The 27275-nt window shown below is 39.0% G+C and overlaps 1 protein-coding gene across 1 annotated transcript in view; it reads left to right on the forward strand.

Moving 5' to 3' along the window:
* Positions 1–341: 341 nt before the first annotated feature.
* The window catches only part of PLCXD3 (phosphatidylinositol specific phospholipase C X domain containing 3), a gene marked incomplete at both ends in the record, with an annotated part of 189244 nt that continues 162310 nt past the window's right edge, over positions 342–27275 (forward strand). The window contains one exon of the mRNA XM_079703654.1: positions 342–444. Coding sequence (XP_079559780.1) covers positions 342–444 — 103 coding nt within the window. The remainder of the gene's footprint in view (positions 445–27275) is intronic.

Here is a 27275-nt window from a genome sequence, read left to right on the forward strand (position 1 = left end):
TAGTAAGAAGCCAAGGAACGCTGCAGAAATGGCGAGAAAAGACAGAGACGCATAGGAGGTATAAGACGGGAGGAGGGAGTCGGGGAGGGCGGGGAGAGAGGAGAAAGCTGAGCGCGGACGTCAGGAACAAAAGCTCCAGCGGAGTCTGGCGGAGGCACGAAGGGAGCATGGGGTGTTTTGAATAATTATTAAAATTAGCATGTGTCTGCGCCATCCTGTGGGTGTGGCGCGCAGCGGAGTGTAAACTCTAGCGGGGCTGGAGCAAACATTCGATTAGCGGCAGCAGCCTGCCAGCCTGCCCGAGGAGCGTGAGGACCAGCGCGCGGCACAGCGACCGCACGATGGCCTCGTCTCAAGGGAAGAACGAGCTGAAATTCGCCGACTGGATGGCCACTCTGCCCGAGAGCATCCACAGCATCCCCCTCACCAATTTAGCCATCCCAGGTAGGCGCGCTGAGGCTGCCGACGGGGCGCTCGGCGTCCGCTCCACCTGCCCCGCCCTGCTTTATCTGCCACGAAGTGGTAACTTGCCACGATGCCCGCGGGAGGGAAACTCGTCTCCAGGGGTGGGTCTCGGCCAGGCGAGTGCGTGCCTGGGAGCCTCCGGGCTCCTGGCGTTTTCCAAACGTCTGGGGACCGTGGCGCGGGGAGTCAAGGTGACTGATTTTCCATGGGTTTTTGAAGCAGCTTGTGTGAGAGGGCTGGGGCAGGGGAAAGGCTTGGCTCCAGGACGGCCCCTCGTGCCCCCCTGCCACGTTTTCCCCGAAGACTTGGGTCTGGGGGCGATTTCTGGGGCTGTGGGGTGATAGTGACCCGTGAGAGCGAGCTGCTGTCCTAAGGGCTCGGCTCCGGCCCGTGGACCTCCCACTCCATCCCTGTCACGGAATCAAGCGGATCTGGTGGATTTCTCTGTTAGAACCTACCCGAGTCATTTATATTCGTCCCTAGTCTCCTTTAAAGAGACTAAGCGCTTCCCGAAGAGTGATGAAAGTTCAGGGACCCGCGGCGGCGGCGTGATCGCTGCCCTTGACCTGGAGCTGCGGGGGGAGAGGAGCGGAGGCAGCAGTTTCCTGATCTGCGTGGACCTAGAGGGCCTGGCCGGGTGGCCGCCGTCTGGATTTTGGTCCAAGGGTTGTTAGCAGCCTACAGCGCGCGGGTCAGGAAAGCAAACCCTCGTGGACCGTGCATTTGTTGTTCCGAACAGAAGCGGGGCAGGGGAACCTGCGCGAGCTGCGGCGAAGGGGTGGGATTAATAGGCAAATCTTAGGAAAAAGATGATTGCGGCGGTGTCCGGACAGGCTAGCAGGACGGAAGCCTGGGTAAAGCGAGGAAGAGACTGGAGGCATCCAGAGGCTTCAGCATAGCGCGCACGTCTGGGACCAGAGGACGAGGCAGGTTTTGGGGACGGGAGCGCAGCAGACCCTAGTTCGGATGTGCAGGAGGGAGGGTCGTTTCAGGACGGTGTACCACGGTGACGGCTGGGGACACAGCCATACTTCGTTGACTTTTCGCTTGGGCTGAGGGTGCAGATGCCTGACCCTTCCAGGACTCGGCTAGAGGGCAAAACACCGACAGGCTGTCCACCCCCTGCCCCAAGCTGTGCTGTGTTATCAAGTTCAACCTTCTGGTCTGCCTTCTCTAGATGTGCCCTATCCGGCGCCCCCTCTCAGCCACTGGGGGAAATCATACTTAAAAAAAAAAAAAAAAAAAAAAGAGGAAAAGGTGGTTTTTTTCGAAAATCCCAAGAGTCTCTAACCAGTAGCCCTGGAATTGATCAGTAACTCAAATCAATGGTCGTTCATCAAGTGGATGTTTTGTGGTTATGATAGGCACAGGCTACACTCTGAGAGCCAACCCTGGAAGGGAAGGGTTCGTCTACTTTTGTCCTTCTTCAAGAGGTAGCTTCCCAAGAGCCCAGGTATCTCCAAGGAAAATAACAAGACAGCTTCTCCACTCTGCACTTACCCTGCTCCCTGGGTGAGCCTGAGGATTGCTCTTTTGCAGGAGACAGTAGAAAGCACAGAACTTTGTTGGCCAAATTCCACTCTCACTTCCACAGGCATTCCTATCCTCTTTTCTACCTTCATTTTTATTTTTTGGTTTTTAGAAGGTTACTTTTACATGGTCTCACCCGAGGATTTGTGCTCACACAAAAGGTAAGACGGGCAAGGACTCTGTTGCCAGCCTCCTGATAGGTGACTCTCCAGAGACACAGGGAGGTTAAAAGCCCAAGTTCACACTGCAAGTTCTGAGGGATGGTATGATACCATGTCTGAATCTAACTTACTTTTTTATAATACTTCACTTTTCAAAGCCCTAGTATGTAACCCAGATCACATAGTCCTTCCCCAAACCTTGTGAAGCAGTCGATGCTGATAAGTATTAAATCCATTTCACAGATGTGAAAATTGCACCTCAGTGAAGGGAAATGACCTACAATCAGTTCAGTGATATAACCTGTAAAATGGTCCTTAGGAAAAATCTCCTAGGAATTTTGGAGGGAAATGCTCTGGGGTTTGTATCTGGATGATTCAGCAACAACAAGTACTAATCAGGGTGAGAGGACAAGGAAATAGGCATTAGCAGGAACAGGATGAATTTTCTTTGCTTTCCGCAGGACAAAGTGAAAACCTGAGATCAGAGGCTTTGATATTCTGATAGTCCTACAGCAGAGACATACTGATGATGGCATTGGATGCAGTGGGAATTTCCACTGCTTTCCCAACTCCTCTTAGTTGTATACTCAAAGTGGATCCCCTGCAAAGCCTTCCATTCTCACCCTCAACACTTCTGAGGAAAAAAAAAAAAAAACCTATTTCACCAATCTACACGCCTGAATTCCTCCATGATTCTGTAATGTACGTTTGGCAGATCCGCACGTATAAATCCAGGTTTTAAAATGGGCTTGGTACCTTTCTGCATTACTCAACTTGTGAGAATTTTTGGAGGAAAAAAAGACGTTCAAACTTCGATAGTCAGGGAAGACTAATTGGAGACTATTAAACACTAATGGAATAATTGCCTTAAAATCATGCTAATAGCTTCCTGGCTGCTGCTTGTTTACTTGGCCAGTTGCTACAGCTTGAATTAAGTAATTATCTCCACCATTTAAAACCACTCCTGATGTACCACACAAGTGTTTTTCTGTAGGAGGGAACGGCTGCTCGGTCATCCTCAAAGCTTCAGGTTTTCTTAGGTGGAGCAACTGGAAGGTGAAGAGCTGTCTAATTATGAAGCCATCCACCTGGGGCAGCTGATCTGGATTACCCAGAGCTAGTGCAAAGAACAATCTGCAGGTGTGTGATATTCCTCACCAGGTGTGCGGTTCTGGCATCTTTAAATGTTTCTCAAGTGTCTGCATTTTGAATGCTTTCATAACCAAATTTCTTAATGGCTGTTTTGCATTTAAATGGCCTCATGATTTGGTATTGACTGGCCTAAGGAATTAAATTAGTAATCGGTATTAGTAGTTTTACTTTCACTTTATTTTTCAAAGGAATGGTAGTGTCGTAACACACTGACAGTTACTTGGATTTCGGTCTCATTTGTCTTTTCTTCCTATCTCTGATGACACCAGGCTAAGTTTTCATTCATACATGTTTGCTTAACAATATCCTGGCATTTTGGTTTATGAATAATGTGTCCTCCCACCACAAACAGTTGAGAGAAGATAAACGGGGATGGAAGCAGGGAGACAAAGTATCAAATTCAGGTGAAGTCTGATGAATTTCTGGCATCTCTGAAGCCGAGTTCTAACTCTATAATCATAGTGCTGCCAGAACCATTGTAAAAAGATCCATCATAGGAGCAAGCAAGCTGTTGCTTGACCTGGGTAATTTGTTGGTGATCTGGATCTATGACAGGGAGTCATTCTGTCCAAAATCTAAAAGATCAGGAAGGGTTTTCATTCCATGGGAGGGTTCCATTATGCATTTTCTGATATGTGATGATAGTCTTCTTCACATTATACAGTAAATTGACCATGTAATAATGAAAGATTGGCTAAAATGTTGTCGACTAGAATCTCAGAAAGAGTGTATGTTTCCTTGGTGTCAGAGTTGATTACTGAGTTGACCACCAGTTGGCCTTCGAGCTGGACCCGGGCAGAGTTTGCTTACCCCATCCCCTGTCCTTGGAATGTACTTTCTGCCCACTGTTCACACAGTGGGAACCATTTTCAAGGATGCAGCCTTGAGAGAGCAATGTGTTACTGAGACCATCTGGACAGTGTAAGTGGCTGAACCTCTTTAAGACCTCTATATAAACTTTTAAGATTCTGGCAGGTAGGTGCGGATATCCAGACATCTTGCAGCTGCCTTAAAACAAGCTTCTTAGGTAAGTTCCCTGCTTATTAAACTTCCCACCTACCAATCTGGAAGTGATATGCCTTTCTTTGGTCTCTTCCTTGCCAGTTTTCAAATCAAAACTTGAACAGGAATTGTTGACTGTACTTTAGATAAGGAACACAGAAATGCTTTAGAAATCGATCATTGTTCTTGTAGATTTTGTACACTCTTCCAGAAAATGCTAACACCAATGAAAAAGAACAGTCTTACTTAGGGAAACTAGATGTATATATAGCTCCAGTTTCTGTGTTCTTGTGTTGGCTTTTATTAGTTTTAAATTTCTTCCCTCACAGTGATCTCTTCTTGTTGTTCCTGGAGCCAACTATCTTACTTTTCCTTGTAATTTACTATTTCTACTTTGATTAGGATGAGACAATCTACAGAGCAAATCTGGGACTGGGTCTAATTGTATACGTTTCTTTTAAAACACAGGGCATTTTTTTTTCATCATTTTAGTTCTGATAGTGATATGGAAGTTAATTTTTCAAAACAATCAAAAAACAACAAAATTGTTTAGAATGACTATCTTTCTTGTGTTGCCTTTCCAATTCCCAGTTTTGTTTTTGATTTTGCTAAAAAGAAAAAAATTGAATATCTGGAACATAATTTATCGTACTGGGGCTCTTTCTTGATGAATTGAACTGAATCACCAACTATTACTAATCAAGATAAAATGATACTTCCATCATTTTACAATTTACAAAGTGTTTTCTCATGAACACACGTGCTTTTCACATGTTCTATCAATAGTCTCCTCAGGCCTTGCTACTCAACGTTGATCCAGGGATCAGCAGCATCAGCATACATGGGTGCTTGATAGAAATGCAGCATCTTGGACCCCAGCCCTCAGACCGATTTAATCACAATCTGCATTTTAACAAGATCCCCAGGTGATTTATATACCCATTTAGTTTGAGAAACACTGCTTAAGGTATCTCTAAGAGGAACCTTTATGTAAGTGGCAGAACCAAATTTAAATATACATCTTTGACTAAGTTCTTTCTAATGGACCATGCAGTCTATCTGTGAGTGTTAAAATTTACAATCAGGCTTAGAGCCAGAGCCCCATATCTGATTCAAGGCTAATGGCCCAGGTTCGGAACATTTCTGATAACTGACATTACAGTTCAATAAAATCACAATAAAAGTGATTTAATTGCTACCTAAGTGTTCAAATTATGTCACTGTGATAAATGTAAAATCTTCCCCCTCATTTCCTTAAAGTCCTGATGCTCCATACCAGCCATCAACAGCACTTAAAATCAGACCATCTGGTGATGCTAGTGGTCACTAATGACAATTTAGGAGACACTCCATATTGGTTCTTGTCCATTTAATCCCACTTTTTTGTGTGTGTTACAGGACCAGGTACTTTTGTTATATTTATAGGTCACAGATTTATTCACCTTATCTATAAACAAAAACTTTTCAATATTGCTCTGAAGTAATAGTGGCATCATAAATGCAAACTGTAGTAATAATCAACATCAGAAAGACCTCAAACACAAAGGTAAACAGTAACTTGAGTTTTGATGGAAAGAAGATCAATCTTCATATTTGCAAACCATACCTCATTTATTTAAATCATGGTTTATATGGAATAGAAACATGCATAAATGTGGTTATAACTCACTTGCTTGAATTTTAGTTATTTTAGCATAATCAGTGTGCTAAAAGAGTTAAAATTTTAAAAAGAAACATCAAGTTTTTAAAATGGATACGTTTATATGTTAAGGCTCACACACTTTACTCATATGAAGATTTCTCATATCATTACTTAGAATTTCTTGTATCCTATTTAATTCCAACCCTACCTAATCAAAATAGAAAGAATAAGTTACAAAGAGGAGGAGTAAAATTGTTGAGTGACATACATCAGCAATAAAAATAGCAAATATTTATGAGGAAAGACTAATAAATGAGGATACAGGGACACAAAGTGTAATGTCCCCTAAACTCTATCAGCCCCAAAGTAAAATCGGAGTCATGTTCATTGTCAGTTTTGACCACTCCAAGTACCTCCTTCATGGACTTCCAAATAGTTCTAGAGGGCTTCCCTGATGGTGCAGTGGTTAAGAATCAGCCTGCCAGTGCAGGGGATACGGGTTTGAACCCTGGTCCGGGAAGATCCCACATGCCACGGAGCAACTAAGCCCGTGCACCACAACTACTGTGCCTGCGATCTAGAACAACTACTGAGCCCACATACCACAACTACTGAAGCCCTTGTGCCTAGAGCCTGTGCTCCACAGCAAGAAAATCCACTGCAATGAGAAACCCTCGCACCACAATAAAGAGTAGACCCGCTCACCGCAACTAGAGAAAGCCAGTGCACAGCAACGAAGACCCAACGCGGCCAAAAATAAATAAATAAATAAAATAATTAAAAAGCCCAAAATAGTTCTAGAAATCTCTGGAAAAATTCTTAAATATATTTTATAAACCGATTTTTTTGGCTAACACACACGTAGTATCAGCAACTTTCCTTCTTTCCTGTTTTGGGGAACCTATGGGGAGTTGTCATGTTTGCTGCTTTGACATGTAGAGGAACTGTACTTCCATAGTTTTATACCCAAAACACCACTGCTGCTGGTAGACCCACCAGGGCTTGTGCTAAGTCTGCAGAGGCCCAACACTGAGGACATTAATGAGTAACAAGGGCCGTGGATTCCACTATGGTCAAAGGCTCTCAGAACTGGGTTCCCCATTGTGGAAGGTGCTGATGCCAGTTCTACTGCTGACGCTGTCACTGCTGAAGCCATGAGTGCCAACAATGCTAGATCCTTTCAATCCTTTTGTTCTTTGTATGGATGCCAACAAAAGAGCTCTTTGAATTTATGTTGATTCTTTTGGTGTTGCCACCTTGCCCTAGGACTCAGGTATGAGTTTATGAGGGCTGGGCAGAGGACAATAGGTTTTATTCTGTATTCTGCATATTTCTCAATGTTAATTCACTCTCTGCATGCACATGTGTATGTGCATGTGTGTGTGTGTGCATGCCCATATGTGTATCAACTTTCTCTTAAGATAACTTCTTCTCCAAGAAGCTTCTTGATATTTCTTATAAGTAGACCTCTGGTGCTACCTAATTAATCATTCCTCCAGACAGGTCCAGAGTAGGAACAGAAGCTGGGGTCCATACTGTTCCCAGTGAACAGCCTGGGACAGTGTAAATAGAGCCAAATAATCTGATAGACCTAAGGTAGTTATTAACACCTTCATTGCTTTAAAGCACATTAATTGAGTAATTGATGTGCTCTGAGCCTTCAAGAGAAGGTTAAATCTCATACACACATATGCACACATTTTAACTATTGTTGGTTAAAGGGGTCAGCTCTGTTAATCTGGAAATTTTACCTATTACCACCAATGAGGTTTATCCATAACCATTACCCATGGGCACCCAAGGAACTTCTAGGTACAATCATGGAATTTGTTATCCTCAAGAAGCTTATAGATTCTCTTAGTTCTCTTTCTCTGTGCAGGGTTAGGATCAGTCTCAGAAGATTGGGGACCAGAAAATTATAAAAATCATATATTCTAGAAGGCAAGAGAAAGTGAGAGAGAAAATTACCATGGTTCAAATGAAATTCGGCAACCAGAAGCTTTCTACAGCACCATATGCTTTTATTATGCTCCATTAAGAGAGGAAGATGGGTCAGAAAGAGGGTCAGAAGGAGACAGTTAAACATGCTTGAGAAGCTGCCAGGATTAGTCACCTCCAGAAATCAGGTACTGAAACGGATGGTCCATTGATTTGTTAGATGTGCTCTTGTTATGTTCCTATATTTCATTATAGATCCTGAGAGTGGACAACTCTTACACCACTCTATCTTAAATGTCAGCTAATATTATGTTTCACATAGAAGAATTCTTCTTGTGAATTAATTTTTATGAAGCAGCCATGTTTATCCTTGGTCAACATTATAAATGATGGTTGTGTTCCTTGATTCACTTGGAGAATTGTTCTTCATGAAGGTAAGTGGACTCTGATGAATGAATGACAATCTTAGTTGCCTGGTAGGCTTCCCTGGAGGTCCCCTCTCTCTTGTTGGCTGGTGAAGAGGAAGATGTACTTGAAGGGGTCTTCATGGGCAAATGGGAACCTATTTCAATATACAACTCTGACTATACTCCTCTGTTGCCATGTGGAGGAGGAGGAAGATGAGGAGAAGAAGGAACAGGGCTGTCTCAGCACAGAATTCGCCCTAAACACACTCCTGCCGTGACCTGCTCTGGGCTTTTCTCAGGAAAAAAAAATTGGTTAAGGGGATATAAAGATGTCACCTTGAAAGTTGCTAGAAAGGAAGGCTGCAGAATTGTCACCCCTCATGTCCTCGTTTCTCTTTGCATCAGTTCAAATTCCTTGGGTCTAGCATTAGAGTTTCACTCTTGAAAGTGTCCTTAATTCTCGTCTTACTCTTTCTTGTTCTGCTTACTTGGAAGAAACTCCAACTCAGTTAAACTCATTTTTCTACCTATTCCAATCCCAGAAAACTTCAGTGGCTAAATATTTTTGAAGAAAGAGTACACAGCCTGGATGGCTCCACTAACTAGACATTTTTGACCATGAATCTTACTGCACATTCTTAGTAATCTTACTGCATATACCTAGTAATCTGACTGCATATCCCTAGTAAATTCATTTTCCTATTCTCTGAGATAATAACTTCATACTCTTCTTGCTTCTCAAATCAATATCTCCTTCCCACCTCACTCTAAACTTATGACCTCACCTCTTATTTTACAGGAAAAAAATAGAAGCAAACAGATAAGAACTTTCGCAGTTTCCCACAATTAACCCATCACCTCCCTGCATCTATTTCTGCATATTCTGTATTGTCTTTAGGTAAGAAGAAGTCATGACCTGATCCTACCTAAGTCTAGCTTCTCTACTCATGGTCTGGATCCCATTCACTCAAATCTCCTACGTTTGATCTCAAATTTATCCCCTCTCTTTCCTGCCACTACCGGATCATTTCAGTCGCTACACAAACATATATTATTATCAATATTACCTCTCTTAAAGAAATAAAAATCCCCCTTGACTTCACACCTGTGTCTCTATCCACTGCACTATTTCTCTGATATTTGTAAAAATATCCCCTCTGTCTTCAGGTTATTTCCTTTCCTCTGCCTACCACATACTAATCTCATTATTTCCCCACCACTGCACTAAAATGGTTTTTATCTAGGTTGCCAATGATTTTTTTTTTTGTTTGCTAAAGCTAATGGATAATTCTTTATCATCTTGTTTGACTTTTCAGCATCATTTGATGTGACTGACCACACTCCTCTTCTTGAAATATGTTCTTCCTTTGGTTTCTTAAGACACTTTGTGTGTGTGTGTGTGTGTGTGTGTGTGTGTGTGGTTAAAAAGCACATGACATAAGATTTACCCTGTTAATGGTTTTTTAAGTGTTCAGTATTCTTAATTATAAGCACAAAGGTATATAGAATATCCCTATTACTTTTTCATCTTGCATGACTGAAACTTTATACCCATTTAATAGCAACTCATCATTTTCCCTCCCCACTAAGCCCTGCAACCACCATTCTACTTTCTACTTTGATGAAGTAGATACCTACTTCATGTAAGTAGAATAATGTGGTATTTGTTCTTTTGTGACTGGATTATTTCACTTAGCATAACGGACTCAAGTTTCATTCATGTTGTTGCATATGTCAGGATTTCCTTCCTTCTTCACAACTGAGTAATATTCCATTGCATGTATATACCAATTTCGTTTATATATTCATCTGTCAGTGGACATTTAGGTTTTTTCTGTATCTTGACTATTGGGAATAATGGTGCAATGAACATGGGAGTGCTAATATCTCTTTAATAGCCTTTTTCAATTATTTTGATTAAATACCTAGAAGTGGGATTGCTGGGTCGTATAGTAGTTATATTTTTAACTTTTTGAGGAAATGCCATATTGTTTTCTGTAGCAGCTGCATCATTTTACATTCCTACCAACAGTGAACAAGGGTTCCAGTTTCTCCATATCTTCACCAACATTTGTTATTTCTGGTTTTTTTTGATAATTACTATCCTAACAGGTGTGGGTTGATATCTCATTGTGGTTTTTATTTTAATTTCCCTGATGATTAGTGATGCTGAACTTCCATTCATGTACCTGTTGGCCATTTGTATGTCTTTTTAGGAGAAATGCCTATTTAAGTCTTTTGACATTTTTTAATCAGGTTATTTGGTATTTGGTTGTAGGAGTTGATATATTTTAGAAATTAATTCCTGACAGATATATGATTTGTAAATGTTTTCTCCCATTTCATAGGTTGCATTTTCACTCTGTTGATTGCTTCCTTTGCTATCCAGAAGTTCTTTAGTTTCATATAGTTCCACTTGTCTATTTTTTCTTTTGTTGTCTGTGCTTTTCATGTCATAACCAAGAAATCATTGCCAAGGTCAATGTCCAGAAGGTTTCCCCTCATGTTTTCTTCTAGAAGTTTTACAATTTTAGGTCTTACATTTAGATCTTTAGTTCATTTTGAGCTTATTTGTGTATGATGTATGGTCCAGTTTCATTCTTCTGCATGTAGATATCCATTTCTCCCAACACATTTGTTGAAGAGACTAAACATTCATCATTGTGTATTCTTGACAACCTTGTCGAAGATCAGGTGACTGTATATATGTGGGTTTATTTCTGGGTTCTACATTTTGTTCTGTTGGTCTATATGTTTGTCTTTGTGCTAGTACCATACTGCTTTGATTGCTTTAGCTTTGTAATATGTTTTGAAATACAAAGGTTTATGCCTCCAGCTTTGTTCTTCTGTCTTAAGATTGTTTTGTTTATTTGGAGTCCTTTGTGGTTCCATATGAATTTTAACATTGTTTTCTCTATTTCTGTAAAAAAAAATGCCATTCAGATTTGACAGGGATTGCTTTGAATCTGATTACTTTAGGTACTTTGGGCATCTTAACAACACTAAGTCTTCCATACACAAACAGGGGATGTGTTCCCTTTTATTTGAGTCTTCTTTAATTTTTCACAAATGTTTTTCAGTTTTCTGAGTACAAGTCTTTTACATCCTTGTTTAAGTTTTGTTTGTTTGTTTGTTTTTGGCCATGCCATGCAGCATGTGGGATCTTAGTTCCCCAACCAGGGATCAAACCCGTGTCCCCTGCTGTGGAACTGTGGAGTCTTAACCATTGGATCACCAGGGAAGCCCCCCTTGGTCAAGTTTATTCTTAAATATTTTATTCTTTTTGATGCTGTTATATATAAGATTTTCTGAAATTCCCTTTTGGATTGTTGATTTTTAGTATATAGAAATAAAACTGATTTTTGTATGTTGATTTTGATCCTGCAACTTTACTAAAAGCATTTATTCTAACAGGTGTTTTGTTGATTTTGTTGTTGTTGTTGTGTGTATGTGTGTAATCTTTAGGGTTTTCTACATATAGAATCATGTCATCTATAAACAGAGATAATATTAGATTTTATTTCCTATTTGGATGTCCTTCATATCGTTTTCTTGCTTAAAGGCTCTGGCTAGATTTCCAGTACTATGCTGAATAGAAGTGGTAAGAGTGGGTATACTTGCTTTGTCCTGATCTTAGCAGAATCATTTTCAGCTCTAACTATGATGTTAGCTGTGGGCATTTCATTTTTTATGTTGAGGTAAATATCCTTCTAGTCCCAGTTTGTTGAGTATTTTTATCATAAAATGGTGTTGAATATTGTCAAATGCTTTTTCTGCATCTATAAAGATGATCATGTGATTTTTACCCTTCATTCTGTTAATGGTGTATCACATTGATTGATTTTCATATGTTGAACGTTCCTCGCACTCATGGATTAAATCCCACTTCATCATAGTGTATGATTCTTTTAATGTGCTATTGAATTTGGTTTGCTAGTATTTTGTTGAGGAATTTTGCCTTTATATTCATCAGGGATATTGGACTGCAGTTTTCTTGTAGTGTCTTTGGCTAGCTTTGGTATCAGCATAATGCTGGCCTCAAAAATGAGTTTGGAAGTGTTCCCTCCTCTTTAATATTTTAGAAGAGTTTAAGAAAGATTGGCATTAACCCTTTAAATATTTGTTAGAATTTAACACTAAAGCTGTCTGGTCCTGGGCTTTGCTTTGCTTAGAGATTTTTAATTACTGATTCAATTGCCTTATTAGTTATAGGTCTGTTCAGATTTTCTATTTCTTCATGATTCAGTCTTGGTAGAGTGTATGTATCAAGAAATTTATCCATTTATTCCAGGCTATACAGTTCATTGGCATAAAATTGTTCATAGTAGTCTCTATTGATTCTTTTTGTTTATGTGGCCTCAGTTGTACTGTCTCCTTTTTCATTTCTGATTTCATTTATTTGAGTCTTCTCTTTTTTTCTTAGTCTTACTATAGGTTTGTCAATTGTGTCTATCTTTTCGAAATACCAACTCTTAGTTTTGATAATTTGTTAAGGCTATTTTTGTATTCTCAGTTTTATGTACTTCCTCTCTAATCTTTATTAATTCCTTTCTTCTATTAACATTGGGCTTAATTTGTTCTTTTTTTTTCTAACTTCTTGAGGTGTAGAATTAGGTTATTCATTTGAGACTTTTTAAACTGTTTTAAATCAGAAGAGACATACTCTACTTCTTGTTTGAAATTTTTTGCCTTAAAAAAGAGATCTTTCTTCTTTTTTAATGAAGGTGTTTATTGCTATACACTTTGTTCTTCCTAATGCATTTGATGCATCCCATAACTTTTGGTATGGTATGTTTTCATTTCCTTTGTCTCAAGATATTATCTAATTTCCATTTTGATTTCTTACTTGACCTATTTGTTATTAAAGAGTATATTGTTTAATATATATATATATATAAAAGAAATTTTCAGCTTTATTCTTCTATTAATTTCTAGTTCAATTTTATTGTGGTCAGAAAAGACACTTGGTATGATTTCAATCTTTTAAATTTATTTAATCCTTCTGTTTTTTGACCTAACATGTGATCTATCCAGGAGAATGTTCTGTGTGTGCTGGATAAGAATGTGTATTCTGCTGTATTGGATAGAATGTTCTGTGTAATTTGGTCTATAATGTTGTTCAAGTTCTCTGTTTCCTTGATCTTCTGTTTGAACATTCTATCCATTATGAAAAGTGGAGTATTGAAATCTCCTATTATTATACTGTTACTGTCTATTTATCCCTTCAATTTTGTCAATGTGTGCTTTATATATTTATATACTCTGATGTTGGGTGTATATATTTATTTATAATTTATATATCTCCATTGTTATGTGACCCTTTTGTGACAGTTTTGTGACAGTTTTTGACTCTTGGACAGTTTTTTGACTTAAAGTCTATTGTGTCTGATATAAATATAACTGCTCTTACTCGCTTTTAGTTTCCATTTGCATGGAATATATTTTTCTATTCTTTCATTTTCAGTCTATGTGTGTCCTTAAATATAAAGTGAGTATCCTATTTCAACAGCACATTAAAAAGATCATGAACCATGATCAAGTGGGTTTTATCCTTAGGATGCAAAGATTGTTCAACATACACAAATTAATAATTGTTATACACAGCATTAATACAGTAAAAAGTAAAAATCACATGATTTCTCAATAGTTGCAGAGAAAACATTTGACAAAATTCAATGCCATTTCATAATTAAATCTTTCAACAAATTATATAGAGGGAATATATCTCAATGTAATAAAGGCCATATAAGACACATTCACAGCTAACATCATACTCATATGTAAAAAGCTGAAAGATTTTCCTCTAAAAACAGGAACAAGACAAGGGTGCCCACTCTCACCACTCCTATTGAATCTAGTACTGGAAGACCTAGCCATAACAATTCGATAAGGAAAGAAATAAAAGTCATCCAAATCAGAAAGGAAGAAGTAAATTTTCTCAGTTTACAGAAGACATGATCTTATATATAGAAAACCCTAAAGGCTCCACCAAAATAACTGCTAGAACTAATAAACATATTCAGTAAAGTTGCTAGGTACAAAATCAATAAACAAAAATTAGTTGCCTTTCTATACACTAACAACAAAATATCTGAAAGAGAAAAAAGGAAAACAATCTGATTTACAATAGTAAATTGAAACAATAAAATACTTAGGACTATAGGTACCCTTCACTTTTTGAAATTTCGCTTTATGCCATTTTGCTTTTATGAAAGACCTACATTAGTACATATTTTTATAACCAAAAGAAATCTGAAGAAGATTTTCACTTTTATGAAAAAAAGCAAATGGTAAAAAGTGTTCAAATTTGTTTTGCAGTGAGCCATTACAACGGCAGCACTCACCCTGAGCTGCCAGAGTGGCACTGCTAAGCTCCATCACTGGGAGCTATGCTCAGTGTCTCAGCATCAAACCACCATACATTGAAATCTGTCTGTGAGCATCTTTGCATTATCTTGATTTATTTTATACATCCACTAACAACATCTGTTCTAACTGCTTCTTTGATTTATGCCATTTCTGCTTACAAAAGGTTTCATAGGAACACTCTACTTTCAGAGAGTGAGAAAAACCTGTAAACTTAACCAAGGAAGTGAAAGATCTGTACACTGAAAATTATGAGATGTTGATGAAAGAAATTGAAGAAGACAGAAATTAATGAAAGATATTCCATGTTGTGGGATCAGAATAATTAATATTGTTAAAATGCCCATACTACCCAAAGCCATCTATAAATTCAATGCAATCCCTATAAAAATTCCAATGGCATTTTTCACAGAAATAGAAAAAAAATCCTAAAAGTCATATGGAACTAGAAAAGACTTGAATAGACAGAGCAATCTTGAGAAAGAAGAACAAAGCTGAAGCATCACACTTCCTGATTTCAAACTATACTACAAAGCTATAGTAATAAAAACAGTTTTCTACTGGCATAAAAACAGACATGTTGACCAATGGAATAGAATCAACAGCCCAGAAATAAACCTATGCATATGTGGTCAACTATTATTTGACAAGGGAGTCAATAATACTCAATGGGAAAAAGATAATCTTTTCAATAAATGGTGTTGGGAAAACTGGCAAGAGAATGAAATTAGGCCCCTTTCTTATACCATACACAAAAATTATCTCAAAATGGATTAAAAACTTAAACATAAGACCTGAAACTATAAAACTTCTCGAAGAAAACATAGGGAAAATCTCCTTGACATTGGTCTTGGCAATGATTTTTTGGATATGACACAAAAAACACAAGCAACAAAACTGAGAATGAATAGGTAGGACTACAACAAACTACAAAGCTTCTGCACAGCAGAAGAAATAATCAACAAAATGAAGAGGCATCCTAAAGAATGGTAGGAGGGCTTCCCTGGTGGCGCAGTGGTTGAGAGTCCGCCTGCCGATGCAGGGGATGCGGGTTCGTGCCCCGGTTTGGGAACATCCCACATGCCGCGGAGCGGCTAGGCCCGTGAGCCATGGCCGCTGAGCCTGCGCGTCCGGAGCCTGTGCTCCTCAATGGGAGAGGCCACAACAGTGAGAGGCCCGCATACTGCAAAAAAAAAAAAAAAAAAAAAAAAAGAATGGTAGGAAATATTTGGAAACCATATATTTAATAATGGGTTAATTTTCAAAATATGTAAGGAATTCCTACAACTCAATAGCAAAAAACAAATAATCTGATAAAAAACTGGCAGAGGACCTGAATAGACATTTTCCAAAGAAGACATAAAAATGACCAACAGGTACATTAAAAGATGCACAAAATCACTAATCATTATTAGTTACTAGTCATCTAGTTACTGTCATCTCCCACATGAATTACTCCAAAGGCCTCCTAACCAGGTTCCCTGACCTCTGTTTGCCTTTCTACAGAGTATCTTTTAAAAGTATAAATCAGGTACATCATTAACTTGTTTAAAACCCTCTGCATTTACTTACTAAAATTACTGGTCCCTATCTCTCTGACCTCGACTCTTTCTACCCTTTCTTTACTCACTACTCCCAGCTATTCTTTCTGGCCCTCATACCCTCCAGATTCCTCCCTGTCTTAGAGCTTTGCTTGGAATCTTCCTCCAGATTATCAACAGCCTGACTTCTTCTCCTTATGGCCTCAAGTATGATGCCTTCTCCTCAGGAGATATTCCCTGACTGTGTTAGCCAATGCAGTTCACCTCCACCCTCATCATTTTTTCTAACAATTGATTGGCTTATCTTCTTCATAGTGCTTGGGTAACAATAATTAATTACTTTTATATCTTATTGTCTGTCAACTGGGTAGAATATAAACACCTTGAGGGCAAGACCTTATTTGAATCTTTTCTAGTGCCCAAAATATGTCTGGCCTATAGTTCTGTGGTATATATATGTTGACAAATGACAAAGCCAGTATAGAGGGACTCTGATCTTGCACAAAAGATTCTGTTCTGTTGATCTGAGAACAAGCAAACCCAAAGAAATTATTCAAGTCAGCTCCATTATTCAAAATTTTTAACAAGTCTGGATCAAAAATGGGTTAATTTCAGTAAAGGGATGATCTCAGTGAACTTTAATAAAGACTAAGCTGGGCTCAATGTTTTTTGAATGAGACACATGATAATTGAACAAAATGAAATAGAAATTTGTTTTATATAGCAGTTTTTAGCCATTATGGCACTGAATGTTCAACCAAGTTCTTATAATTTATATGTTTATATACTTAATAATTGTTATAATAAAGACTTTGAAGAAATATTAGATTGGCCTGTGCCTTCAAGGAGAAAAAAAACTTTGCTATCTTTAATACTGCTTTGATTTTAAAGTTTTGTATTTCAGTTATCTATAAGTTGGTAATTCAAGTATGATCTGTATAGTGACTTATTAAACCAAAATATAGTAATAATATTCAACTCCACAATTATTTTGAATAATGCTTTTATTAGCCTCTGTAAAGGAATATGAGGAATTCTATTAAAATACAACAAAGGTATACATGATAGCCACAAGGCAAAAAAGAGGGTCCATCTACAAAACCAGTGTAATGGATTTAAAATGTCATGTACAAAAGATGTAAGAGCTGGTACTTAATTGCACAAATGTGTTAACAAGAGTGAAGTCAAGAAAGGGTTGAGATTAAAACAATGAAGACAATACTAAGATCTCTCTTTGCTATACTTGGAACTAGACGTAGTATAAGGAAAGGTTAAACATTGTTTAGGGCAGATGGTGTGAAATGAACAAATGATAAAAAGAAATAAGGACTATGTAATTCAGGCAGAGGAGATATAGTTTAAAAATGCTGGCTCTGGTTTCAAACACCTGGGGTTTGTAGCGTGGCTTTGCCATTTATTAGCTCTGTGCTTCAGTTTTCTCAACTAAAAAGTGGGGATAATAATAGTACTTCATAGACTGTTATGAGTACTTCATAGGTATAATACTTCTTAGGTTGTTGTAAGGATTAAATTAGGATGCATGTAAAGTGGCTAAGAAAGCCTGGTGTACATGATATTACATACTCATGTTTCACTTGTGATTTTCAATCAGGATGAATAATCTTCAGAAGAAAAGTGAGAGGATTGTAAGAAAAAATGTTTTCAAATGTGTTCAAGCTTTTGTGCCAAGGCAATGTATATCTCTGGGTACTAAGGGGGAAAAATGATAAAATACTATAGAATCAAGGAATCATTTCTAGAGATTGTGAAAACTGAGGTATAAAGGTATGCAAATGTCACAATGTCCAAAAGAAGAAAAATAAATCCCAGCGACTTCATATGGTAATACCTGAATGATTTGTAAGTGATTAAAAAAGGAAGTGATGGTAAGGGATCACCTTGTACTGTGAAAAGTGAATCAGTTGGTTGACATGGGGCCCTGATGGCAGTCCTGGATCTGCAACCAAGTGTTGGGCAAGTCACTTAACTCTACTAGGTCTGTGGTGTTACATCTGTAAAACTGCTTGGCAGTTAATGTTGTGGACAAACTTGATTCAAACCATGGCTCTGCTATTTACCAGCTGACTCAGGGGAGCCACTAAAAACCCTCTGAGTTACAATTTCCTCAGCTCCCAAATGGAGATAATGACAGTACCAAACTCACATCCTTTATGGTGAGGATTCAATAAAATAAAGTATCTAGCATACCTGTCACAGAATAAATGGTCAATAAATGTAACTCTTTTTCTCATTCCATCATGTCTAATTAAGCTCATTTACTTTGCTAACAGGGTTCCTGGTGGGACCTACCTGGCTCTTTGCTTTTGTAGCTCCTTTTCCCTTGTCTCCCCTCAGTTAAAGCCTGTTGGCTTTTCTCTTTTCCCTTTGCAGGCTCAGCCCTGTCGTAGGCTTCTGAACCCATCCCACCATAAACAAGGGAATGAAAAGAGGGCCATTTCACCAGTTTCCTTACTGCATCTATTACTCAGCTTCTAATGCAGCTGCGTAGAGAACAATGAACTGTTGTAGGAGGGGCACACATGAGTAGCCCAGAGAGGGGAACGGAGCTTCCCATTGGTGAAAAAGATATTGGCCAGGTAGACCCAGTGGCAAGTGATTAGAAGAATATCCATATCCAGAGAGGACGGGGTTCAGCAATAGTTCTGGTCCAGCACAGAGAACAGGGTCCAATACATGAACAGAGATAACAAGAAACCTACAAGCGGATTTCCCAGAAACACAGGGAAACTTCAGCCAGGTTGAAATTGCTCACATGAAGTTTACTTGTCCAAGTCTGAGCTTTGGACACCACCTTAGATGGTTGAATTTTCTCTTTAAGTTCTTCAGCCCCAGGCTGTACCCATATCCTAGGATGAGAAAAGTTCTGTATGATTCTTCCCAGTCCCACCCAGTCCCAGAATACCTTGTGCCTGCCAGAGGTCTCTTTCACTGTGATTTATGAGAAAACTCCTGATTGTTACAAGTTGATACATTAGGTAACAGAGGCTAAATTTTAAAATGATTTATAAACTTGAAGATTAATTGGAGCTATTTTGACAAGCTTTAACAAGAGTCAAACAAAAAAAATCAAAATATAAAATATGTAAAAGCAGGTCGACAGAAACTTGATTTAACTGTGGTTTGTGAGAAAAGGATCTAAGGCACATAGCCAACTGGGAGCTGGCTGTAAGTCAGTGGGGTGACATGGCAGCAATAATGTGTATGCACGCGTGGGCTGCAGCGCCAGATATAGTTAGCAGAGCAAAGGGTATAATAGCCTGGCTGACCCTGTCCTGGGCAGAGCCATCTGCAGCATGGTGCTCTGTTCTGGGCTTCAAGCTTTCACGGAGACTTTGGAAAGCTTCAGGGTGTAGGGGGAAAAAGGGATTGTGGATTGTGGGGAGGGCTTTACCGAGTCATTGACTCTGAAGTTTCTGGAAGCCAACTTGCATGGGAATATAGCCACCTCTCTTCAGACACATGAAGGAGAGGTCTATTAAGTTCTAAATTAAAGCAATAAAAAAAAAAGAATTTAAAGGGATGAAGATTTTGGCAAGCTGAAAGCAAGGAAGAACCTTTTATCAATGTGATTTTTACCCTCTCTAGTAGAAGTGTGTAAAGAGAGCTGAATGGTTATTTTTGAAACATCTGCATTTACACAGAATTTGATCCAGATGACCTCTCAGGTCTTTTCTGCTTCTAAGACACTGTGATTTTGGATACATTACTTATTGTCTTACAACATCAGTTTCTTATATGAAAATGGGGGTAGACATAGTACCCATCTTCATATGATTGTTGTATAAATCAACTCACTGATCACTCTTTCTGCCTTAACCTGTCCTGCATCTGTAGCATGTTTTTATTCTTTTCCCTTCGTTTTCATAAAGTTTTACTTATTGTTTAATTGCCTGGAAGAATTTAGCAATCTCTTCTAGCAGGCAGGATATGAACAGAAAATTGAGTATACCAGGAACAAAGCTCATTTTAATTTAAGACCTGAATATTATTTCCAGGGCTATTAGATTAAGAATAATATTTTGGTGTATCAGTAGGTAGAATTTATTTTTCTCTGTGTCAATGTAATTATTGAAACTGACCTCCTGTGATAGAAGATATGCAGCTTCCCAGCTGCAATCATTCCATTACCCATACACAAATTGGGATCCCCTGGGCCTTTCCTGAAGTCAAGATGCCAGAATGACCCTAAGGACCAGACTTCAAGCAAAGTTCTTGAAGGGGAAAACAAAAACTTTGAGTTCAAAATGTTTTGAGGAATGTTTTTCTCCTTAAAGCCAGCTTACTCTCCAGACATCCCATTGTGTTAATGTGCAGTTCATCCAAGGAACATTTCAACAATTTAATGGGGGTACACTATAGAATTTGGCAACAGTCAATATCAAAGAGTAGAATGATGGTTGCCAGGAGGTGGTGGAGAGGAGGGGGAACTTGAGAGTTGTTTAGTGTTATTAGATTTTCAGTTTTGCTGAAGATCTCCTCAGTTTTACTGGAGATCTCCTCAGTTTTACTGGAGATCTCTTGTACAACAATGTGAATATGCTTAACACTATTGAAATGTACACTTAAAAGTGGTAAAGATGGTAAGTTTTATGTTATAGCTTTTTTTTAAACCACAAGTGGGAAGAAAAAACTTGCCCAGTCAGATCAAGATTATGGGTTTTGAAATAAGCTCCTGGAGGCTTGCTATACAGTTTTCTGCACTGTTTGTAATTCTTTGAGGCTCTAACACCAAGAAAAGGCATCTTCTTCAGCATTGCTTCTGCCTATGAGGCTAATAATCTTGCTTTTCCCTCTTCTTATTTCATTCATGATTTCACTGATTGAAGATGGCCAAATTACATTACCTTCTTAGGTTTCTGTTTCTTTAGTGTGATATCAGACAAATGTACTTTGTCCTCTTAAGTACCCTCCTGGTAAGAGTTTGTTTTTTTTTTTTAGTTTCTGCTTTATAATAAACTGAATCAGTCATACATATACATCTGTTCCCGCATCCCTTCACTCTTGCGTCTCCCTCCCTCCCACCCTCCCTATCCAACCCCTCCAGGCGGTCACAAAGCACCGAACTGATCTCCCTGTGCTATGCAGCTGCTTCCCACTATCTATCTACCTTACGTTTGGTACTGTATATATGTCCATGCCTCTCTTTCGCTTTGTCACAGCTTACCCTTCCCCCTCCCCATATCCTCAAGTCCATTCTCAAGTAGGTCTGTGTCTTTATTCCTGTTTTATCCCTAGGTTCTTCATGACATTTTTTTTTCTTAAATTCCATATATATGTGTTAGCATACGGTATTTGTCTTTCTCTTTCTGACTTACTTCACTCTGTAGGACAGACTCTAGGTCTATCCACCTCATTACAAATAGCTCAGTTTCATTTCTTTTTATGGCTGAGTAATATTCCATTGTATATATGTGCCACATCTTCTTTATCCATTCATCCGATGATGGACACTTAGGTTGTTTCCATCTCAGGGCTATTGTGAATAGAGCTGCAATGAATATTTTGGTACATGTCTCTTTTTGAATTATGGTTTTCTTAGGGTATATGCCTAGTAGTGGGATTGCTGGGTCATATGGTAGTTCTATTTGTAGTTTTTTAAGGAACCTCCATACTGTTCTCCATAGTGGCTGTACCAATTCACATTCCCACCAGCAGTGCAAGAGTGTTCCCTTTTCTCCACACCCTCTCCAGCATTTATTGTTTCTAGATTTCTTGATGATGGCCATTCTGACTGGTGTGACATGATATCTCATTGTACTTTTGATTTGCATTTCTCTAATGATTACTGATGTTGAGCATTCTTTCATGTATTTGTTGGCAGTCTGTATATCTTCTTTGGAGAAATGCCTATTTAAGTCTTCTGCCCATTTTTGGATTGGGTTGTTTGTTTTTTTGCTATTGAGCTGCATGAGCTGCTTATAAATTTTGGAGATTAATCCTTTGTCAGTTGCTTCATTTGCAAATATTTTCTCCCAATCTGAGGGCTGTATTCTGGTCTTGTTTATAGTTTCCTTTGCTATGCAAAAGTTTTGAAGTTTCATTAGGTCCCATTTGTTTATCTTTGTTTTTAGTTCCATTTCTCTAGGAGGTGGGTCCAAAAAGATCTTGATGTGATTTATGTCCTAGAGTGTTCTGGCTATGTTTTCCTCTAAGAATTTGATAGTTTCTGGCCTTACATTTAAGTCTTTAATCCATTTTGAGCTTATTTTTGTGTATGGTATTAGGGAATGATCTAATCTCATACTTTTACATGTCTCTGTCCAGTTTTCCCAGCACCATTTATTGAAGAGGCTGTCCTTTCTCCACTGTACATTCCTGCCTCCTTTATCAAAGATAAGTTGACCATATGTGCGTGAGTTTATCTCTGGGCTCTCTATCCTGTTCCATTGATCTATCTTTCTGTTTTTGTGCCAGTACCACACTGTCTTGATTACTGGAGCTTTGTAGTATAGTCTGAAGTCAGGCAGCCTGATTCCTCCAGCTCCGTTTTTCGTTCTCAAGATTGCTTTGGCTATTCGGGGTCTTTTGTTTTGCCAAACAAATTTTGAAATTTTTTGTTCTAATTCTGTGAAAAATGCCAGTGGTAGTTTGATAGGAATTGCATTGAATCTGTAGATTGCTATGGTAGTGGAGTCATTTTCACAATATTGATTCTTCCAATCCAGGAGCATGGTATATCTCTCCATCTATTTGTATCATCTTTAATTTCTTTCATCAGTGTCTTATAATTTTCTGCATACAGGTCTTTTGTCTCCTTAGGTAGGTTTATTCCTAGATATTTTATTCTTTTTGTTGCAATGGTAAATGGGAGTGTTTTCTTGATTTCACTTTCAGATTTTTCATCATTAGTGTACAGGAATGCCAGAGATTTCTGTGCATTAATTTTATATCCTGCTACTTTACCAAATTCATTGATTAGCTCTAGTAGTTTTCTGGTAGCATCTTTGGGATTCTCTATGTATAGGATCATGTCATCTGCAAACAGTCACAGCTTTACTTCTTCTTTTCCGATTTGGATTCCTTTTATTTCCTTTTCTTCTCTGATTGCTGTGGCTAAAAATTCCAAAACTATGTTGAATAAGAGTGCTGAGAGTGGGCAGCCTTGTCTTGTTCCTGATCTTAGTGGAAATGGTTTCAGTTTTTCACCATTGAGGACGATGTTGGCTGTGGGTTTGTCGTATATGGCCTTTATTATGTTGAGGAAAGTTCCCTCTATGCCTACTTTCTGCAGGGTTTTTATCATAAGTGGGTGTTGAATTTTGTCGAAAGCTTTCTCTGCATCTATTGAGATGATCATATGGTTTTTCTTCTTCAGTTTGTTAATATGGTGTATCACATTGATTGATTTGTGTATATTGAAGAATCCTTGCATTCCTGGAATAAACCCCACTTGATCATGGTGTATGATCCTTTTAATGTGCTGTTGGATTCTGTTTGCTAGTATTTTGTTGAGGATTTTTGCATCTATGTTCATCAGTGATATTGGCCTGTAGTTTTCTTTCTTTGTGACCTCCCTGACTGGTTTTGTTATCAACGTGATGGTGGCCTCGTAGAATGAGTTTGGGAGTGCTCCTCCCTCTGCTATATTTTGGAAGAGTTTGAGAAGGATAGGTGTTAGCTCTTCTCTAAATGTTTGATAGAATTTGCCTTTGAACCCATCTGGTCCTGGGCTTTTGTTTGTCGGAAGATTTTTAATCACACTTTCAATTTCAGTGCTTGTGATTGGTCTATTCATATTTTCTATTTCTTCCTGAACAGTCTTGTCAGGTTGTGCATTTCTAAGAATTTGTCCATTTCTTCCAGGTTGTCCATTTTATTGGCATAGTGTTGCTTGTAGTAATCTCTCATGATCTTTTGTATTTCTGCAGTGTCAGTTGTTACTTCTCCTTTTTCATTTCTAATTCTATTGATTTGAGTCTTCTCCCTTCTTTTCTTGATGAGTCTGGCTAATGGTTTATCAATTTTGTTTATCTTCACAAAGAACCAGCTTTTAGTTTTATTGATCTTTGCTATCGTTTCCTTCATTTCTTTTTCATTTATTTCTGCTCTGATCTTTATGATTTCTTTCCTTCTGCTAACTTTGGGGGTTTTTTGCTCTTCTTTCTCTAATTGCTTTAGGTGCAGGGTCAGGTTGTTTACTCGAGATGTTTCCTGTTTCTTAAGGTGGGATTGTATTGCTATAAACTTCCCTCTTAGAACTGCTTTTGCTGTGTCCCATAGGTTTTGGGTCGTCGTGTCTCCATTGTCATTTGTTTCTAGGTATTTTTAATTTCCTCTTTGACTTCTTCAGTGATCACTTCGTTATTGAGTAGTGTATTCTTTAGCCTCCATGTGTTTGTATTTTTTTACAGATCTTTTCCTGTAATTGATGTCTAGTCTCATAGCATTGTGGTCGGAAAAGATACTTGATACAATTTCAATTTTCTTAAATTTACCAAGGCTTGATTTGTGACCCAAGATATGATCTATCCTGGAGAATGTTCCATGAGCACTTGAGAAAAATGTGTATTCTGTTGTTTTTGGATGGAATGTCCTCTAAATTTCAACTAAGTCCATCTTGTTTAATGTATCATTTGAAGCTTGTGTTTCCTTATGTATTTTCATTTTGGATGATCTGTCCATTGGTGAAAGTGGGGTGTTAAAGTCCCCTACTATGAGCGTGTTACTATTGATTTCCCCTTTTATGGCTGTGAGTATTTGCCTTATGTATTGAGGTGCTCCTATGTTGAGTGCATAAATATTTACAATTGTTATATCTTCCTCTTGGATCAATCCCTTGATCATTATGTAGTGTCCTTCTTTGTCTCTTCTAGTAGTCTTTATTTTAAAGTCTATTTTGTCTGATATAAGAATTGCTACTCCAGCTTTCTTTTGGTTTCCATTTGCATGGAATATCTTTTTCCATCCCCTTACTTTCAGTCTGTATGTGTCTCTAGGTCTGAAGTGGGTCTCTTGTAGACAGCATATATATGGGTCTTGTTTTTGTATCCTTTCAGCCAATCTGTGTCTTTTGGTGGGAGCATTTAGTCCATTTACATTTAAGGTAATTATCGATATGTATGTTCCTATTCCCATTTCCTTAATTGTTTTGCGTTCATAATTTAGGTACTTTCCTTCTCTTATGTTTCTTGCCTAGAGAAGTTCCTTTAGCATTTGTTGTAAAGCTGGTTTGGTGGTGCTGAACTCTCTTAGCTTTTGCTTGTCTGTAAATGTTTTAATTTCTCCATCAAATCTGAATGAGATCCTTGCTGGGCAGAGTAGTCTTGGTTGCAGGTTTTTCTCCTTCATTACTTTAATTATGTCCTGCCACTCCCTTCTGGCTTGTAGAGTTTCTGCTGAGAGATCAGCTGTTATCCTGATGGGGATTCCCTTGTGTGTTATTTGTTGTTTTTCCCTTGCTGCTTTTAATATGATTTCTTTGTGTTTAATTTTTGACAGTTTGATTAATATGTGTCTTGGCGTATTTCTCCTTGGATTTATTCTGTATGGGACTCTCTGTGCCTCCCGGACTTGATTAACTATTTCCTTTCCCATATTAGGGAAGTTTTCAACTATAATCTCTTCAAATATTTTCTCAGTCCCTTTCTTTTTCTCTTCTTCTTCTGGAACCCCTATAATTCGAATGTTGGTGCATTTAATATTGTCCCAGACTTCTCTGAGACTGTCCTCTGTTCTTTTCATTCTTTTTTCTTTATTTTGCTCTGCAGCAGTTATTACCACTATTTTATCTTCCACCTCACTTATCCCTTCTTCTGCCTCAGTTATTCTGCTATTGATCCCATCTAGAGTATTTTTCATTTCATTTATTGTGTTTTTAATCGATGCTTGATTCATCTTTAGTTCTTCTAGGTCCTTCTTAACTGTTTCTTGCATTTTGTCTATTCTATTTCCAAGATGTTGGATCTTTTAAATAAAATCTTGGATCATCTTTACTATCATTATTCTGAATTCTTTTCCAGGTAGACTGCCTATTTCCTCTTCATTTGTTAGGTCTGGTAGGTTTTTATCTTGCTCCTTCTCCTGCTGTGTGTTTTTCTGTCTTCTCATTTTGCTTATCTTACTGTGTTTGGGGTCTCCTTTTTGCAGGCTGCAGGTTCGTAGTTCCTGTTGTTTTTGGTGTCTGTCCCCAGTGGCTCAGGTTGGTTCAGTGAGTTGTGTAGGCTTCCTGGTGGAGGGGACTAGTGCCTGTGTTCTGGTGGATGAGGCTCGATCTTGTCTTTCTGGTGGGCAGGTCCACATCTGGTGGTGTATTTTGTGGTGTCTGTGGACTTTTTATGATTTTAGGCAGTTTCTCTGCTAATGGGTGGGGTTGTGTTCCTGTCTTGCTAGTTGTTTGGCATAGGGTGTCCAGCACTGTAGCTTGCTGGTCGTTGAGTGAAGCTGGGTGCTGGTGTTGAGATGGAGATCTCTGGAAGATTTTCGCCGTTTGATATCATGTGGAGCTGGGAGGTCTCTTGTGGACCAGTGTCCTGAAGTTGTCTCTCCCACCTCAGAGGCACAGCACTGACTCCTGGCTCCTCAATTTGGGATGATTTGTTGTCTATTCATGTATTCCATAGATGCAGGGTACATCAACTTGATTGTGGAGTTTTAATCTGCTGCTTCTGAAGCTGCTGGGAGAAATTTCCCTTTCTCTTCTTTGTTCTCACAGCTCCTGCATCTCAACTTTGGATTTGTCCCCACCTCTCCGTGTAGGTCGGTGGAGGGCGTCTGTTCTTCGCTCAGACCGGACAGGGTTAAAGGAGCAGCCGCTTTGGGGACTCTGGCTCACTCAGGCCTGGGGGCAGCGAGGGGCACGGAGTGCGGGGCAAGCCTGCAGTGGCACAGGCCGGCGTGACGTTGCACCAGCCCGAGGCGTGCCGTGCGTTCTCCCAGGGAAGCCGTCCCTGTGTCCCGGGACCCCGGCAGTGACAGGCTGCACAGGCTCCCTGGAAGGGAGGCGTGGATAGTGACCTGCGCTCGCACACAGGCCTCGCGGCGGCGGCAGCAGCCCCAGCATCCCACGCCCGTCTCTGGGGTCCGCGCTTTCAGCCACGTCTCACGCCCGTCT

This window comes from Hyperoodon ampullatus, assembly GCF_949752795.1.
Source record: "Hyperoodon ampullatus genome assembly, chromosome: 4".
NCBI classification, from domain to species: domain Eukaryota; kingdom Metazoa; phylum Chordata; class Mammalia; order Artiodactyla; family Ziphiidae; genus Hyperoodon; species Hyperoodon ampullatus.